The 18,048-nt window shown below is 28.5% G+C and overlaps 1 protein-coding gene across 3 annotated transcripts; it reads right to left on the reverse strand.

Annotated features, from left to right (window-relative positions):
* Positions 1 to 2,952: 2,952 nt before the first annotated feature.
* Positions 2,953 to 6,198, reverse strand: LOC101234578 (galanin receptor type 1). Of its 3 annotated transcripts, XM_065803013.1 has the most exons (4): positions 6,141 to 6,198; positions 5,968 to 6,035; positions 4,915 to 5,003; positions 2,953 to 4,617 (listed from the first exon to the last, which is right to left on the reverse strand). In XM_065803013.1, the coding sequence occupies exons 2-4, from the start codon at positions 6,014 to 6,016 to the stop codon at positions 3,079 to 3,081; spliced, it is 1,677 nt and encodes a 558-aa protein (XP_065659085.1). In that variant the 5' UTR covers positions 6,017 to 6,035; positions 6,141 to 6,198; the 3' UTR covers positions 2,953 to 3,078. The 3 variants fall into 3 exon arrangements, with proteins under 3 accessions (XP_065659085.1, XP_065659086.1, XP_065659087.1); XM_065803014.1 differs by lacking the exon at positions 6,141 to 6,198 and having other exon boundaries at positions 5,761 to 5,991; XM_065803015.1 differs by lacking the exons at positions 4,915 to 5,003; positions 5,968 to 6,035; positions 6,141 to 6,198 and adding an exon at positions 5,761 to 5,944.
* Between the last annotated feature and the right edge of the window lie 11,850 nt (positions 6,199 to 18,048).

Genomic DNA, 18,048 nt, shown 5'->3' on the forward strand with positions numbered 1-18,048 from the left:
TTTAGAGGATAAAATTTTGGAATTTGAAGTATGATGAAGTAACAGTGGTCTCTGAACTTGATGAAGTAACAGTGGTCTCTGAAAAGCTTTCAATTGGCTTTAATTTATCATGACTCATTAGTTCTAATGTAGTCAACCCTGGCTGCTGTAAAATTTCACTTTTTTTTTATTATCGTTTTTAAAGTGAATTTCATGAGGTATGTTTAACTAGATTTTATTACTATTATCACTCAAAGATGTCCTCGGATATTCATTTTCTAATAAATGCCGATTAAACGGGACAATTTTAGTTTCTCTTAAGCTTGAAGTAGCATTTTCCTTATTTGCAGTTCTTAAATATGCTTCATTAAAAATTTCTCCAAGATTTTCTGTTTGTATTTTTTGCATCCATCTCATGCACGCTTGATTAAAAAAGGTTTTCAAAGGTTTAAAAAATCCACGGTCCAATGGTTGAAGTTTATGAGTTGTGTGGAGCGAAAAAAATCCATTGTCATAGTCTAATAAGTTTTAGACTTTTGGAATGAGAACGATGATCGTCAAATATAAGTAAAACTTTGTTGATCAAGGTGCAATGTATATGTTTAACAAAATGTTTTATATATTCAAGAAATAAATCAGTATTAACTCAGCCATTTTCTGAGCATCCTTGAATAGTTCCAATTGGATCATTATCTGTGAGTAACAATTTCTTTTTTTCTGCGCTTAAATATCATTGTTAGTGGTACATTATGATCAACAGAACTGTATGTACGTAAAATTGTTGTTGTGACTCCTTTTTCCCCACTTGTCACTGATGAAACCGTTTTCCTGTAGATGAGATAACTTTTAATGGCTTGTGAACGCATAATAACCCAGACTCATCACAATTAAAAATTTGATGTGGCTCAAAGTGATATTTATCAAACAAATTCTCTAAATTACTTAAATAGATTTTAACATTATCTTCGCTCAAACCAAATACTCTGTTTATAAAAATTGCTTCTGTTTTTCTTAGTGATAAATTAGGATGGCGTTTTAAAAAGCCAAGCACAATGTCTTTTCCTGCTAATTTACTCTCTTTGTTAAAAGGATTTGGAATTTAATTTTTTTTTTGCAGAACTCAAATACTATCAATCTAATATCCATCATTGAGAGACCATAAAATGAATAGTCCATATCTTTAATATACTTATTTAGATCTTGTTCTTGGTTATCAGAAAGCACTATTCTAAATCTTCCAAGTAAATTAGTATGTAAACTACTTTCAACTTGAAATTCAAGTGAAGCTTTTTTAATTCGCCAATTTAGTGAATCTTTTGGCACACTAAAGTTTTTACAAAACATCCGCCGGCAACTTTACTGCTGTAATATCATTTTTTATGTCATATTCGTTCCAGTTAGCTTGATTAGTTTTTCTCTTGTAGTTTCTCATTTAAAAAATTTTGGTCACTAAATGGCAACAAATTTATGTTATATTCTTTTAAAGTTTCTAATAAAGTTATGTTTTACTTTTACATAAAATTTTCATAAAATGATGAGTGCAAGTTTATAAACTTGCTATCGTAAACGTTTATTTTGACTTGCTTTGCTCCAGGTTACCCAAAATTGCGCTTTAAGATGTATTTCATACATCTAGATGTATTTCATGCATCCAAAACGCTGGTAAAATTCCTAAAAGTTTTTTTCGTCATCAATTTTTTAGATTAAGATCTTTTCGTTTACAAAATTCACTTTAGTCTCCATGTTATTCACATAATCGAGTCGGGAACATTACACTATTATGGTACATAATATTTTAAATCAACTGAGTATCAAGAATAAGAAACATTACAGAATTGGAGGACTAACCTTAGACATGGGGCTGTTTATTAATTAGGTCAACAACAAAAAAAGGAGGGGAGGGAAAGGAACTTTTTAACAGATGTTGACGAGAGGGTGGGGTAGGTTAAGGCAAGTTGACATCAAAAATGTTACTTTTTAAAAATTCAATTACTTAAAAAAATTGGAAAAATATGCAGTGGTTGCATTCCTGTGTTGCATATTCGCTAAACCTTCAACCTACTTTAATAAAGCTATTTATATTCCTACTTTTTAAAAACTATGTTGTGCTTTAAATAACCCCTAAACATACAGAACTAAATAAGTACACGCGAGATGTTTACTCGTAACACTATTATTTTTTCAAAGTTGCTCTTGGTTGGTCTCGTGAAACCAAAAAAGATTAATACAAGTAAATAGTTTACATTATACTGTTTAAGTGTTTATACAAGGGGTTAAAAACCTACGGCTCACAAACCTCTGTGGTTCTTTCGATGTTAAGATGCGACTTTTTAGCTCTATGCACAAATATTTACAATATTAAAATAAAGAAATTGGAAGTTTTTTGAAAACTAAAAATTTTTGTAAATTGTAACTTTTGGCTCCTCCGTTTCAAAAGGTCGAAGGCCCTTGGTTTTTGCAGTTTGTTAAAATGCATTTTTTTGTTATACCATACTCTATTAGAAATAATTGGCTTTCATTGTGAAATAGGTTTAGCTCTAAAGTGAGGATTCACGTTCACGGACTGTGACTCTGCACTGTACATAATTTATGATGAATATTTAATTTCATATCGCAATTTATTCATTTATGAGGGTAAGGGGAGGGGGGATAGTGTTATCAAATGTTGACGTATTTTTTTGAGGGGCTCTTGGGAAATTTGACAAGTTGTTGACAAGGGCAATTGGGACACCCCCAACGTAATCAATGGACCACCCCCAACAAGCAAAACCCAATAACTTACTTTCTAGTTAGTGCACTTTGTAAGTTAAAAATCTCACGTGTCTAACTTATAGTCATAAAAAGTTTTGCACCGGTTTTAGCATTAAATTTAGTAAGTTTTTTAAGAACGAAGCTTAATAATTTTTAGTGTAGTTTTTAAAAAACTTGCTATGAGTTCATGTAAAGTAAGGTTTGGATAAGTAAATTTATGTATTAAGTATTAATGTTAAATTTAATTTAGTATAAACAATAAAATGAGATTACAAAAACAAGAGAAATAAGTTATACACTATAACAATTTTCAATTGTTTAAAATAATGCATAAGTTTATAGAAGCGTTTATAGAAGCGTTTCTTTCAGCGAATCAAACAGCAAGTCGTCAAGTAAATAATCATTTGTTTTGTCGACAGAAAACGAGTAACCATTTCTGTCAAAACATTTAAATAAGTTTTCGCGTCTTGTCAAGTATTCATTTGCACACGATGAAGATGAGCTATCTGATAAATTAGCCTCCTTTTGAGGATAAGAAATTAAAAAACATTTGAATTCAAAATTTGGCACTGTATCTGTTGGCGATTCAAGAAACGAGTGATTTAAAATATCTCTGTGTGTATTCTTACTTTGGCAAACTTGATCGTCGCTTTGAGGAAAATACTCGATTCTTGTTTTTGCGACTAACGATATTTTTTTAGACTCTTTAGTGCAACTAAAAGTTACATTTTTGTGAGTTGAATGTTTCCCTGACATTTTTAAACAAAATTGGTTTCTATATTTTCTGTACGCGAAAAAATTCTCTGTTTGTTTAACAAAAATATGGCTCTCTGTTGACTTCACTGAAACTTGGTTATCTGTTGCCATAGAGACTTGTTTGTAATAACTTTTACCTTTTATTTTACCTTTACTAATTCTTAGAGGAGAATTATGGTGTGAATCATAATTGCGTGAAAAGCAGAAACATGAAATTTTATACAACTCTTTTCTGTACTCAGTCCTCATGTATAAAAGAACCAGGGGGTTCGTTACAACTTGCAAATAAAAAAGAGTAAACGTTACTGGCCAAATATCTTTAAATATATCACCAATTGTTGTAACTCCTTGTATTAAATATAAAACTTGAATAGGTAACGTTGTACTTCCAAAAAATATATACATTGTCAACAGAATACGATTCAAGCGTTTAGAGCTACGTTTTCTAGAAACCAGTAAGTCATTAGTCACCATTCCTTTAAGACTATTTGCATTATCTGAAACAACCTTGTATATTCGATAATATGAGAAGCCAGTGCATACCATTGGTATAATATAGGTAAGAGAAAATATCATCACTGCGTAGACATACTTTCGAGTCGATTCTCCAAAAAAATCTACATCGCAAGTCATTTTTTCTGTTTTATTAGTGCCAGAAGTGTTTTTCAAAATAAATCGTCCAAGTCCGCCCATCATACTAGCAGATATAATAGCAAATGCTACTAACCATATAAGTCCTATAACAAACACAATGTGTTTTAGTTTAATTGCTTGGACAATTTTATTCTGCGAAACAACCATATATCTGATAAGACTAATTGCAGTGTGAGTGAGTACACACACTCCAGCAAAGTGCTCTAATATTGGCATAAGATATGTACAATCCCATTTTTTTGGAATCCAGACATTATTTAAGGAAGGTAAGCTAAATGGTATGACAAAAATGGATATTGCCAAATCAGCTAATGACAAGTTAAATATAAAATAGTTTGTTAAATCATCGCTCTTCTTTTTCCTTATAATTAAAATGAGAATGAAAAAATTACCCACAATTCCACCGACAACAATAAAAATGTCAATACTTGTTAAAATAATCGAGCAAGCGTCTTTCCAGTTCATTCTTTTATAATTCTAAAAGGAAATGCGGTTGTAAATTAATTTATTAAAATCATTTATTAATAAACTAGTAGTTATTAAAGTATACTTCAGGAAAACCCGGTAAAATTATATAAAACGATATGAGGGAAACCCGGTAAAACTATATAAAACGATATGAAGGAAACCCGGTAAAACTATATAAAACGATACGAGGGAAACCCGGTAAAACTATATAAAACGATATGAGGGAAACCCGGTAAAATTATATACGTCAAAAGTAAATATTAAAATTTTTTTTATATAAAAAATATACTATATAATAGAGAAAACCTTTAAAGTTGATTCTCCATTTTGGCTTTGTTGGACTTTCCCTAGCGGTAAAATTCTTCGAGCATTAGCAAACAATGTTAGATAAAAAGCTAGTGAAAAATATAAAAAATCGATAATGTTTGAACTTTTTTTTCGTTATTTCATTTCTTTATTTTTAAGCAGTAAAGAGTTTCTTGATAATATTTTTTCGTTTTAGGTGCCCAAAGAACTCCTTACGCTCTTATCACAGAGCGCCGCGGAAGAGCATTTGAAAGGAGATTCGCGCTTCCTCCTTTACCGGTGTTATAAAACTTGGCCAAAGGTATATATATATATATATATATATATATATATATATATATATATATATATATATATATATATATATATATATATATATATATATATATATATATATATATATATATATATATATATATATATATATATATATTATATATATATATATATATATATATATATATATATATATATATATATATATATAATTATGTTAGTGTATTCTACAAATAGAGTGCTCAATGTTTTTAAAGAACAGAGCAATAACAAATTAGTAAAAATACTTTATTAATAGATATATATATTATATATATATATATATATATATATATATATATATATATATATATATATATATATATATATATATGTGTGTGTGTGTGAGTGTGTATATATTTATATATATATATATATATATATATATATATATATATATATATATATATATACATATATATATATATATATATATATATATATATATATATATATATATATATATATATATATATATATATATATATATATATATATATATATATTCATTTATATATAATTAAAACTTACCTGGTAAAGCAAACTTTTTCGCTTTAAATCTTTTTTAAAATTTTTTGCTTTGTTCAACCATGGAATCAGTTATGACAAATAGTTGTTTTAAACACAAAAAAAAAGTTTTTATTCAACTTTTAAAATCATTTTTAACTTTTTCGCAAAAACATAAAACTTTTTGACTTAGTAAGAAAATCTTTGTGTTATATTAATAAACTGACGTACCTGAGTAAAAGTGTTGTAAATGCTGATGATTGACGGGTTGCCATTCCATTTATTTATAGATCTTAATTCTACAAAGAGATATTAATTACGTATCAATCAAAAAAAAAATTGTATTTTTTAACTGGATCAGTAATTACTTAAAAATTTAATTAAGTTTTGAAATAAGATTGTACCTGATAAAGTTAGATTGTAGTTTTTTAGACAAGTAAGGTGGGTGAAAGTACGTATAATATATGCTAAAAACAAATAATAAAATTATGCTTTAAAAGTTACACTCGCGCGCGCGCGCACGCACGAAATCACATCAATATAAAGCAAAACAAATAAATATTTTAAAACCCAAGCTATGTGTTTGAGGGTGAGGCAAAGTATATATTTGACATCCGGATAAAATCATCGTATATTTCCTATTGTTGGTTGCTGACAATTCGAGTAATATTTGGCATCGTAGTATTTTTAGTTTCATTTTTTCACTTCATTGCATGCGTTCTCGTGCAACATGTTAATTTGATTTTGCAACTCATTTTTCCACTTAAAATAATAGTAATAATAACTTGACGCATAAAAGTCCATAAAATTTTTTCAAAGTTAAAAAAATGGTATGTTAAACTGATTTTTTGCGTGATAAAAATTATTTGCGTGATAAAAACTAATAATTTTTATGTGTGGTAAATATTATAAAACCTAATTTGATTTAATTTCTAAAAATTTTATTCCGCATTTCATTTAGCTTAAATGCTCACTAAGTGTAATTTAGTTTAGGCAATCTTTTGCCACGGATTATAATATATCTTTATATAACATCGAGGAAAAAGCTGGTAACTAATATTTAATTAAATGAGCTTAAAGAGTTTTTGTTTTGATAAAAATTTTCAGAAAAAAACGACTTTGTTTAATATGTTTTGTTTGAGGGTATTTTTAATAAAAAATATTATCCCAATCTTTTCAAAATGTAAAATTAAAACAGTTTAAAGACAGGAAATAACTAAATATTTATATAATACCTTTAACTATATTTAATCATAAACTAATTTAATTATAAATTTAAAATAGCAGTTGAACATTTTTGGATGTGTATTTAAAAAGTTATTTAAATTTTACTTTGAAAAAAAATTTTAAAATGCAAAAAAAAGGGATGTCGAACATATATTAAAATTTGTGCTCGACTAGGAGTACCAATACAGGCCGTAACAGATGAATTAGTATTGGTTCATGGTGACTATAAAATAGTACAGTTGCCAAGTGGCTGCTCTAATAAAAGATGTTAGAGAGAGTCTCAAAGGTAATTTTCTATCATGATACTCTTAAACTGGCCATACAGCTGAGAATATCAACAAACCATTGGAGAAAACCAACAAACCATTCAGATATCAAACGTGTTGGTGCAATTATTGAAAAAAACTCTCGTGCAAAACATGATATCATTAAAGCCCTGACATTGATAAATCGTTTTATAACCAATCAAATTATTACAGAGCTCTTAAAAAAAGAAAACTAAGATCGCGTCCGATATCCCACAAGTTAACCAATTATTCGAAAGAATAGAATTGAGGCATGTTTAAAAAACTTAGCTATTTAAACTGTTTAAAACAGTCCATGGAGACTAAGTAATATTGTTACAGGTAATAACATTACATATTCTAATAACATAGATGAATCGTGGTTTTGTTTGATGTTGTTAACAAATTCGACACATGTCGGCTATTGATAGTTGTGTCGGTTACGGTGAAAAAAATCTTATATAAAAATCTTGAAAATAATGTTTTGTTATGACATAATGGAAAAGATTATGAACCCTGCATATATGTTCAAATTTTACTTAGGGCAAATTTTTTTATTATCAGTCTTATTTTATTAAATAGATTACATATAGAGGGACTGAAAGGCATTTTGAAAAATGTTGTTTTTTAGCCCACCTTATTAAGCAATCTTTTGTTTCGTTTTATAGGTTATTCAGTTTGTCTAGGTAAAAATAATTGTAATTATTGTATAATTACTTAAACCAAGCACGAGATGAGAAAAAATTCCAACCTTCCTGACACGTTTTTGAACAGTTTCGAAATGCCGTTAGGTTTTTTACAACAAACAGAAAACGCACCGTAATGAAAGTTTTTTTTTAAAACAATGAATTGGATAATTTTGTTTAATTTTGGGCTTGTACAATTGAAATCGGTTAATACGTGCATGTCCGTGGGTATGTCAAGTTTTGAGAAATGCATCTCAAAAGTAGCTTGAAAAAAGTTGTATCATTTATGCAGAGAATCTTTTTTTTGCGGAACTAAAGAAATAGATAATAACAATGACGATTTTTGCAATATGTAGAAATAAATTGCTCGTTTTACGTGCCATTTTTTCTCGACATCATTTTTTTTTATTTTTAGAAAGAGAAACTTTTTAGAAAAAACCTAATAGCACATTTTAAAAGTTCCATATTGCACTGTTTGGCAACTTGTAAATTATGTACCATTTTAAAATGAAGTTTATTAATAATTTTCTCTATTAGATGGCGCCACTAGTTATAGTAAAAAAATACAACTCTTTTGATTTGCATTCAGCAATTGCACTAGACAATACATAGTATGATAAAATATGCGAGATAATCCCAAAATATGCCATATTTTTACTTAGTTACATGGATTTTTTATTGAAATAAACACTTTTATAACGTAAATAATGTATAATGTGTTATTAATGTATGATATTGTAAATTCGTTTCCGATTTTAATATGCAGAGAAAATTTTGAAAAAATATCCTTAAAAATAGTATACTATTCTTATACAATTATCAAGAAGAGAAAATGAATTACAAATAAAGATATTGTTAAAAAATCAGAAATAGAGAACATGGAAACTCGATAAAGATCATAAGGTCTTGTCATTGAAAACCACTAGAGTAGAGCATTGATAGTTTTAATGTTTCTAACGTTGTTAAGATGCAAACTCTTAACGTTTTTATGAATAAATATGATTTTTTGATTACTTCATCTTGAATTAAGTTAGGCTTTACACTAAAATTTTTATTTGATAATTTTATTATTTAAACTCAAACTGGAATGACCTTTTCTTTGCATAAGCAACTAATGGTGATTTGAATGATTGTAGACTGTGAAACTGTGAATCTTTTCTACAGTTTTCTAAATCAATACGATATCGCATCTCTACCATTTCAACAATATTAGAATCACACACACACACACACACACACACACACACACACACACACACACACACACACACACACACACACACACACACACACACACACACACACACACACACACACACACACACACACACACACACACACACACACACACATATATATATATGAGTGTGTATATATATATATATATATATATATAGATATATGTATATATGTGTATATATATATATATATGTGTGTGTGTATATATATATATATATATATACATATATATATATATATATATATATATATATATATATATATATATATATATGTATATATATATATTTATATATATATATATATATATATATATATATATATATATATATATATATATATATATATATATATATATGTATATATATATATATATTTATATATATGTGTATATATATATATATATATATATATATATATATATATATATATATAAATATATATATATATATATATATATATATATATATATATATTTAAACAATTTATTATATATATATATATATATGTATTTAAATATATATATATATATATATATATGTAATTAAACATATATATATATATATATATATATATATATATGTATTTAAACAATTTTAAAATGTACTCTACACAATAGAGTGCTCAATGTTCTTAAAAGAACAGAGCAATTATAAATTAGTAGAAAATCACTTTTCATTATTTTCAAATTTGTGATTTTCATTATGATAAATCACAAATTTTCTCATTTTACACTGTTTCATCAATAAAGACTCATCAGAAATTGATGAGTCTTTATTGATGAAACACACACACACACACACACACACACACACACACACACACACACACACACACACACACACACCGGGCCGTCCTTCCCTCCCCCCCCCCCCCCAAGCTGTCATATAAGCATTCGAGTTTGCACATTGAGCAAGTTTTAAATTATAGTTGGCAAATAACAAATATTGAGGACCTTTTTCTTTTGGTGCCTCTAGTTGGCAACAAAATATTATTTTACTTTTGATTTAGTTTTTTATTAATGACGCAATTTAATATTTTACTATTAATTTGATATTAGTAATGCTTGCTTTAAATACATTTAAAGTGACATAATAAACTGAACGTTAGAATAGCCGAAATCTAGAAACATTCATTAAGGTTTTTGGTTTCGCAACAGACTATTTTTTAAATGTTTTTCAGCTTTTTCTGTCTTGTTCTCTAAAGGTCTTTTAAATAATTACCTCTACAATGATCTCAGTTAATCTTATTGCTTTTTATAATTTTGAAAGAATAATTCACCTAATACAAACCTGTTAAATTAATATAATAGTTGTTTTAGTAGGAACCAGTACTTTTTATTTAGCAAGTAATAGCAATTAATTTGAGTATATTGAATAATTAAGTAAAGTTTTTGATCAAATGTTAGTGACTTAAGCGACACTTAAACTAAGAAGTAAAAAAAAAAACTTTAAAAATCAGAAGTTTTGAACAATTTTGTAATATTAGTTTAATATCAGCTTATAATTTAAAAAAAATAAAGTTAGATATTGTTGCCATAGTTATTTTATTTTTTTCGAGACGCAATGGAGAGAACTAATCCTTTTCGGTTTCAGAGTAGTTTAGATTCATTCTTTATTGCATCAAAGAAAGAAAATTTTGTTAAAATACCTTCAACCAGTTTTACTACGACTATTAAGGATACTAAAAGAACGAATGAACTCAAAACCCCATCATATTCACCAGCGGATATTTGTACTACTATTTAACATGTTAAACATAAGAATATTCAACATGTTGAACATGAGAAATCAAAACTACAAAACAAAGACATTAACGGAGAAAGGCAGAAAAGGAATGATATCTCACTTGACACGGTTATGCCTGTTTCAGAAAATTAACAGATTTTAAGTGAGCCTCAACCTGATTCTGCAACCACTAAAATTAGACGAACATGTTTAAGTGAGATTTCAAATGTTGGTTTTATGACATAAAACCATCATAGTTGTACCGACAAATTTTGTCGGTACAACTATGATGATATAACTATAAAAAAGTTAGAATTGGGTAATTCCACATCAAATCACCCAGTCCATTGAACCATATGTCTTCTTTTTGTGTTATATTTTGACACATTATTCCTAACTATAAAGAAAATATTGCATGCAAAATTTCAGCTAAAAATGTTAAGCGGTTGACAAGATACTACAATTTTAATATTGACCTGGTTTCCAAAAATGACCCGGTTTTCATAACTTTCTGAAAAAACATTTTTCTTAAAAAAATAGGAAATAAAAATGGAAAAATTATGAAAATAAACATATATAATATTTTTTTGATGCTGAATTCAATAAATGTACTCAAAACTTTGAAATATAAATGGAACATGCTTAAAAGTTAATAAAACAACTAGTTTCTATAAACCAACTTTGGGGCCCAATATCTCAAAACACCCCTGTCAAGTTTTTTTTTTTTTGCTGTTATTATTTTCAGCTGCTTATATCTTACTAGGCACAAAAAATCTAACTGGAAAAACTACTGAAACATATGAAACTTTAATTTCAAAGATGTGTTACTTTTTCAAGAAATTTCCAAACAAAATTTGTAAATAAAATAAAAATTAGTTATTCGTAATTTAAAAAGTTCCTTAAAGTTATACAAGATTTTTAACGGTATTGAAGATATAAGTTATTTTGAATGTGAAGGGCTCAGTGGAAAAAGTACTCAAGTCACAAAATTAATGTTTTGAGAAAATTTAGTTTGATCAGAGATATGACACTTTAAAACAAGGATTTAAAATGGCTGATCAAAGTAAATTTTCTCAAAACATTTACTTTGTGACTTAAGACTTAAGTCACAAATATTTTGAGAAAATCTACTTTGATCAGCCATTTTAAATCCTCGTTTTAAAGTGTTATATCTCTGATCAAACTAAATTTTCTCAAAACATTAATTTTGTGACTTAAGTACTTTTTCCACTGAGCCCTTCATGTGTTTGTAATAGTTCACAATATTGTTTTCATTTTACTTGTACTTCTTCTATTTCAGCATTTTTAAACACAGCTTCTACCAGAACTAGAGCAAGCTTGTGGAACAGATAGGTTTTTCAATATGTTGGTTTTGGGAATAAAACAGGAGTCTTCTCTTTTAGGTCAGTTAAAACAGATTGATGGACCTTTTGGCTGAAGCAACTTAACTTTAGCATCAACTTCTATGTTGGTTTCAGTTACAATGCTGATCCACCACTTACCATCATACACTACAGCTACATAACCTCCTAAAGTGAAAGTATCAATTTGAAATATATCTTGTTTCTTTTTAAGGTTGTGGATTATTGTATAATTAGTGTCCGTACTACACCTCTTTGCCCCAACCCTGTTATCTCCAAGATGTAAAAATTGATGAACGCTACGAGTACCAGGTAGAGTTATTACACCAGTGTACCTTTCTTTTTGCTCTTCACGTTGCAATTGTAAGTCCAATCACTTTATGTAAATGAAGTTAATAATCTTAATTTTCTCAATACAAAATTCATACATAGCTTCTGATGTGAGAATTTGGTTTCTGTATGGTCGTCTTAAACTTTCTTGCGCTGTTAATCTTTTTACAGTACCACCAATCCTATCACATGGTGACTTTCCGTGGGACGTGGCAAAAAAGTTCCATTTAAACATTTAAGTTCCAACTTTAAAGGCAAATTCGCTCTCTAGTTGGCATAGATTGTAAAAGCTTTTACTGTACTGTCCGGCGCAACCATCAGTGAATAAATGTAATTTGGACATATCAAAAAATTTTATTTTTAATATTGGTATGAATAGTTGAAATATTTTGTACACATAAGTTACATCATGTGTAATGTCGTCGGATATAAAACAGTAAGAAAAATGTTTCAGTACACCTTTATCATCTTTATAGTATATCACTTATGAATGTAAAGAACATTGTTGGGTGTTCCAATGATAGCTTTGTATTTCATCTTAGACTACAAAAGCATAATTCTCAGCAAATTCGTCAAAAATGATAATGTTTGATTGATCCATGTTTTGTTTTAGTTGGCTAAGGTACTGTGAATGAGAATGAGCAATAAAAGAATGAGCTTGTAGCTTTTCAAAGAAAGATACTAATAGTTCAACAAATGTTGAAACATCTGCTGTTAAACTCGATAGTGTTGCACGATCAGTAGTTTGCCATTGCTTGTGGTGTATCTCAAAATCATATTCGTGTTCTCCAAAAATCTCATACAAATATTTGGTAAGGAGTTCTTTACCAGGACAATTATCACACTGTGAAAGCATGCATTCTTTGTTTTCTACTGAGCAAACGGTGTTTGAAAGTAAATCCCTATACTTTAGTCCAATATTTAAGGAATCTACTAGCAATATAGCATTTTGGTGATAAAAACTAACACAAACAGAATGTTTTTCCACTTGCATCTGGCAAAATGCATCACTTTGGTCTAAGTAAAGCAAATTTTGAGTAACTTATTTGTATTTCTGGATTGTTTTCTTTGTATAATACAAATAGTTCCTTTAAATTACACATAAGCATTTTTTTTTGTTTATGGATGTTCTTTTGAATGCTAACATAATCTTTTTTTCCAGTCATAGTTCTACATAAATCACTCGAGTCATAAAAAAGTTAAACAGAATCTTCTATTTCTTTGTGTATGACTTTACCTTTATATAACGGAGAGATAGCTAACAATCCTTTTTTATTAAAAATTTGTCTAGCCATTTTTGCTTGGTATTCTGTAACTGCAAAGTTATTTTGTTCTTTTAATATTGACCAACTTGGGGTTGCCAGTGTTAGAAGTTTAACAATAGTCCTTTTGTCAGAACATAGAATTTTTTCTTTTATCAAGATCATAACTTTATCAAGCTCATAACTTTATCAAAGTTTTCAGCCTTCTTTTTTATGTTGTTTGTTTCATAACACAGTTTTGAGGGAACATTGAACAATGAACGTTACTTATCATTTCGTTGATGCGCACAACTTTTCGCTTTCCTTCTGAGAGTATATGTTTTAATGACTTTGAATGAGATTTTAGAGGAGATATATTAAAATTATCGAGTTCTTCATTGATCTCCTGTCTTTTTGATTTGAATGATGATATTAGAAAATCCTCATCTTGTTCACCCTGACTTTGCTTACAAGGTTTGCCAAGTGTCTTCCCAGGAACGATATTTAAACTACTTCTCATCATGACATGTGATTCATTTATTGTAACTACTTTAAGATTTTTTAAAAGTAATTGAATTGTATAAAGCTTATCTGCACAATTGTTTAAAACATTGTTTATGTTTTGGAAAACACAAATTAAAAAAGTATATATATTAAAATATTTAAATTCTACTTCTACTTACTTTGTATTTTCTTTGTATGTTTATGGAATGAATTACAGCATGCTTTCTACCATATAGGATACATTTTTAAATATTTTGTAGTATGTCTTTCACATAATATTGTTAAGTGTGATAGTTCAATGTTACAGCGTAATGATATAGTTCTTTTTTCTTCATTGCTAAAAGTTTCAATAACATCTTGTTGGCCTTTTGCATGCATCTGATGATTTTTGTTTTTTAAAGGAGTCTATAAACCAAATTTAATATTTTACAGAACTCTATTTACAAGTTTTTAAAAATAATTTGTTGAAAATTTTATATATCTTTGAAATTAAAGTTCCATATGTTTCAGTTGTTTTTCCAGTTAGATTTTTTTTGCCTAGTAAGATTATAAGCAGCTGAAAATAATAACAGCAAAAAAAAAAATTTTGACGGGGGTGTTTTGAGATATTGGGCCCCAAAGTTAGTTTATAGAAACTAGTTGTTTTATTAACTTTTAAGCATGTTCCATTTATATTTCAGAGTTTTAAGTACATTTATTGAATTCAGCATCAAAAAAACATTATATATGTTTATTTTCATAATTTTTCCATTTTTATTTCCTATTTTTTTAAGAAAAATGTTTTTTCAGAATGTTATGAAAGCCGGGTCATTTTTGGAAACCAGGTCAATATTAAAATTGCAGTATCTTGTCAACCGCTCAACATTTTTAGCTGAAATTTTATGTGTTAACTTTTCTTTTTAAGATGCAACAGCAAAAGAAGTTTTAAAAAAGTTTGATGACCCATGGTTCAAAATTTCCTAAATTTTTAATGATTTGGTCAACGAAAAAGAAGCGTACATATTTTATGGACGACCCTTAAGTACAAATGATTAGTATATTCAGAAAAAAAGGGAATATACTCCAAATATCGTGCATTATTTTCATACCACCGGACAGCATGATCTCACAAGCTGCATTTCAGAAGCTAGTTAAGCAACCAGGTGTTTGCTAAATTGTTTGGCAAGGACGGAGATCTACCAAGTCACAATAAAGCAACATATCACATGAAGCTGTAGAAGCAGGAAGACGTTTTATTAAAAAAACTATAAAAAATCAGCAATGGATAATGTAAACAGAGTTAACACTCAACGGCTTCAACAAGTTTTAGAATATCGTCAAAAACTGACACTTATTGTTGAACAACCATATTTTTAGGAAGGCAAAATATTCCATTTAGAGGCCACAGAGTTGATGGTAGCTAATTAGACATAGACTCGGGTAACCAAGTTACTTTACTTTTAATATAAGAAGCTAAACGGACAAAATCATTAACGCCATATCAATCTATTTTAATAAAGAAAAAAAAATTTCGGCTATGTTGTGCCCCTTCTAATCATGCATCCGGGTAAAAATAACCCAGTAACCCCCTCTCCCCAATCGCGGCGGTTATGCACATGTATGTCTCTGTGTGTATGTGTAGTAAGAGCCGGTGCGAGTAGGTGTCAAGTGGGGGGAGAGAGGTGTATCTCACGGTTTGACGGTTCCGACTGATGACTTAAAATAAAATTTCGCCGTTTAAATCTATAAAAAGTTTTCAATTTGTCGACTAAAGTTACGAATTGCTCCCGATTTGCCGACTAGAATTAAAAATAAACATTCATTAAATGGGTTATACACCACCATACCCACCTTTCGCGTTGGCCCTATGTGTAGTGTAATATACTTTTTGTGTGATTTTGTATATGCAACTATTTGCGTGCATGTAAACACATCACAGACCTGGAACGTTTTGCTTGCATCTATCAGAGTCGATTTAAGCTGTTGCAGCAATCTCGTGTTTGAACCAATGACATTTGTTTTATTTATACCATGGACACGTCTGTAAGAAGCTACTGGTATGCTGAATGAACTTTACCCTGCTTTATGAATTTTAAAATGACGTTCTATCCTGTTCTAGGCTATTTACAATTAATATATACAATTATACAAAAAATTGTATATATTTTTATAATTAATTATAAAAATATAGACAATTTATAATTTTTTAGAATGGGAAATTCTAGATTGTGTTTATTTCTTAAATAGTTTGCGGAAGAAAAATTGAGAGCTTTAACCAGTCATTTTACATCGTATAATTAACAATCTTTAAATGGCTGAAAATTTAGATTACTTGGTATTAAACGTCGCACAGTGGAGTATTTCAAAGTAATAGTCGATTAAAAGTCGATTACAAAAATTTTGTAAAAGTATACTATTAACTATATATCATGAAAGATTTATAAAGGTTACATCACAAAACAACAATTTTAGTGTTGCCCATTCCCCCTTCCAGGTATAAAAAAAGTTTAAACTCGGACTTCGCGTGAGCTCATTGTATTTGTTTTTTACGCTTCCTGTCAAACACAACTTTTAAAAGTATTATTTAAGCTTGTATGCTGTAAAACCTTTAATAAATCACGATGAACGTTGAAGAAGAAGGTATGTACATACAAAATAAATGTATAGTTTCTTCATTTTACTTAACAAAGTGAGATTTTTTTAAATAAATATTCGACACTAAAATTGTTAGATTTTTTTTTTTTAAATACTATATTCAAAATTGTTTTCGTATATGAATTAAGCCGAATTTAGCAAAGATTTTTTATGCAACTTAAACATTAGTTATTCCAGTTATAAATCTTCCATTTTTAAAAATTTAATTTTAATTAAATAATACGACAAAAACGTTGTCTTTTGAATAAAAACTTATTTCATTTTTTTTTCAGAATCCCAACCAATGGTGAAAGAGATGACTAGAAAAGAACTCTACGATGTTATGAAACAATGCCCAAAGAAAAAAATCGATGACAAATTTGTGTTTTTAGAAGATCATCTCAAAATTATTACAAAATGTACTGGAAATGAACAAAGTTCACTGAAAAACGCCTTAAATACTTTTAAGTTTCATTTTAAACAAAAATGGATAGCTGCTAACTACATAGAAGAACGTTTTTTTGAAGCACAATAAACTATGGCTCAATGCTATCATAAGTTTACCCACCTGTATAATAAAAAGGCCTGGTCGACCATCAAAAGATTTCGAGTTGTTGAATTCGCCAAGCAAGAGACGTAGAACAAATGCTTTGAGGGACCAAATATCTTATGCACAACTAACCGATGCTGCCCAAATGAGTCAGTGTGATGCAGGACATTGTGATGCGTCTAGAATAATGAAAGATATTAGCTGCTCACCGGAAAAGGCAAACAAATATAGAGAAAACTTCGATTCCATTCAGACGAATGTTATAAAAAAACACACACCATCGGAAGCATTATCAATTTTTGTGGAAGCCTATATGACGAGGAGACAATACGAAATAATTTATGCAACTAATAAAAATATTAATCCATGTTGTTCGCTTTTGAAAGAACCAAAAAAACAATGTTATCCTCCACAAGAGTCAATGACAGTTTCAGAAACATGTTATGAAATTAAACTACAAGATATTCTAGACCACACAACTAGACGCTTGTGTCAATATTTAGATGAAGTTTTGGAAACCTTAAACGAAGAAGAAAGAAGCAATTTAGAA

Source organism: Hydra vulgaris, chromosome 08 (genome assembly GCF_038396675.1).
Source record: "Hydra vulgaris chromosome 08, alternate assembly HydraT2T_AEP".
NCBI lineage: Eukaryota > Metazoa > Cnidaria > Hydrozoa > Anthoathecata > Hydridae > Hydra > Hydra vulgaris.

Coding starts and splice junctions, on each gene's coding strand:
- LOC101234578 (XM_065803013.1), bottom strand. CDS start 6,016: ATGGAATGGCAACCCGTCAATCATCAGCATTTACAACACTTTTACTCA. Junction 5,004..5,967: donor TTTACAACACTTTTACTCAG/GTACGTCAGTTT, acceptor ATTTTTCACTAG/CTTTTTATCTAACATTGTTT. Junction 4,618..4,914: donor ATGGAGAATCAACTTTAAAG/GTTTTCTCTATT, acceptor ATTTCCTTTTAG/AATTATAAAAGAATGAACTG.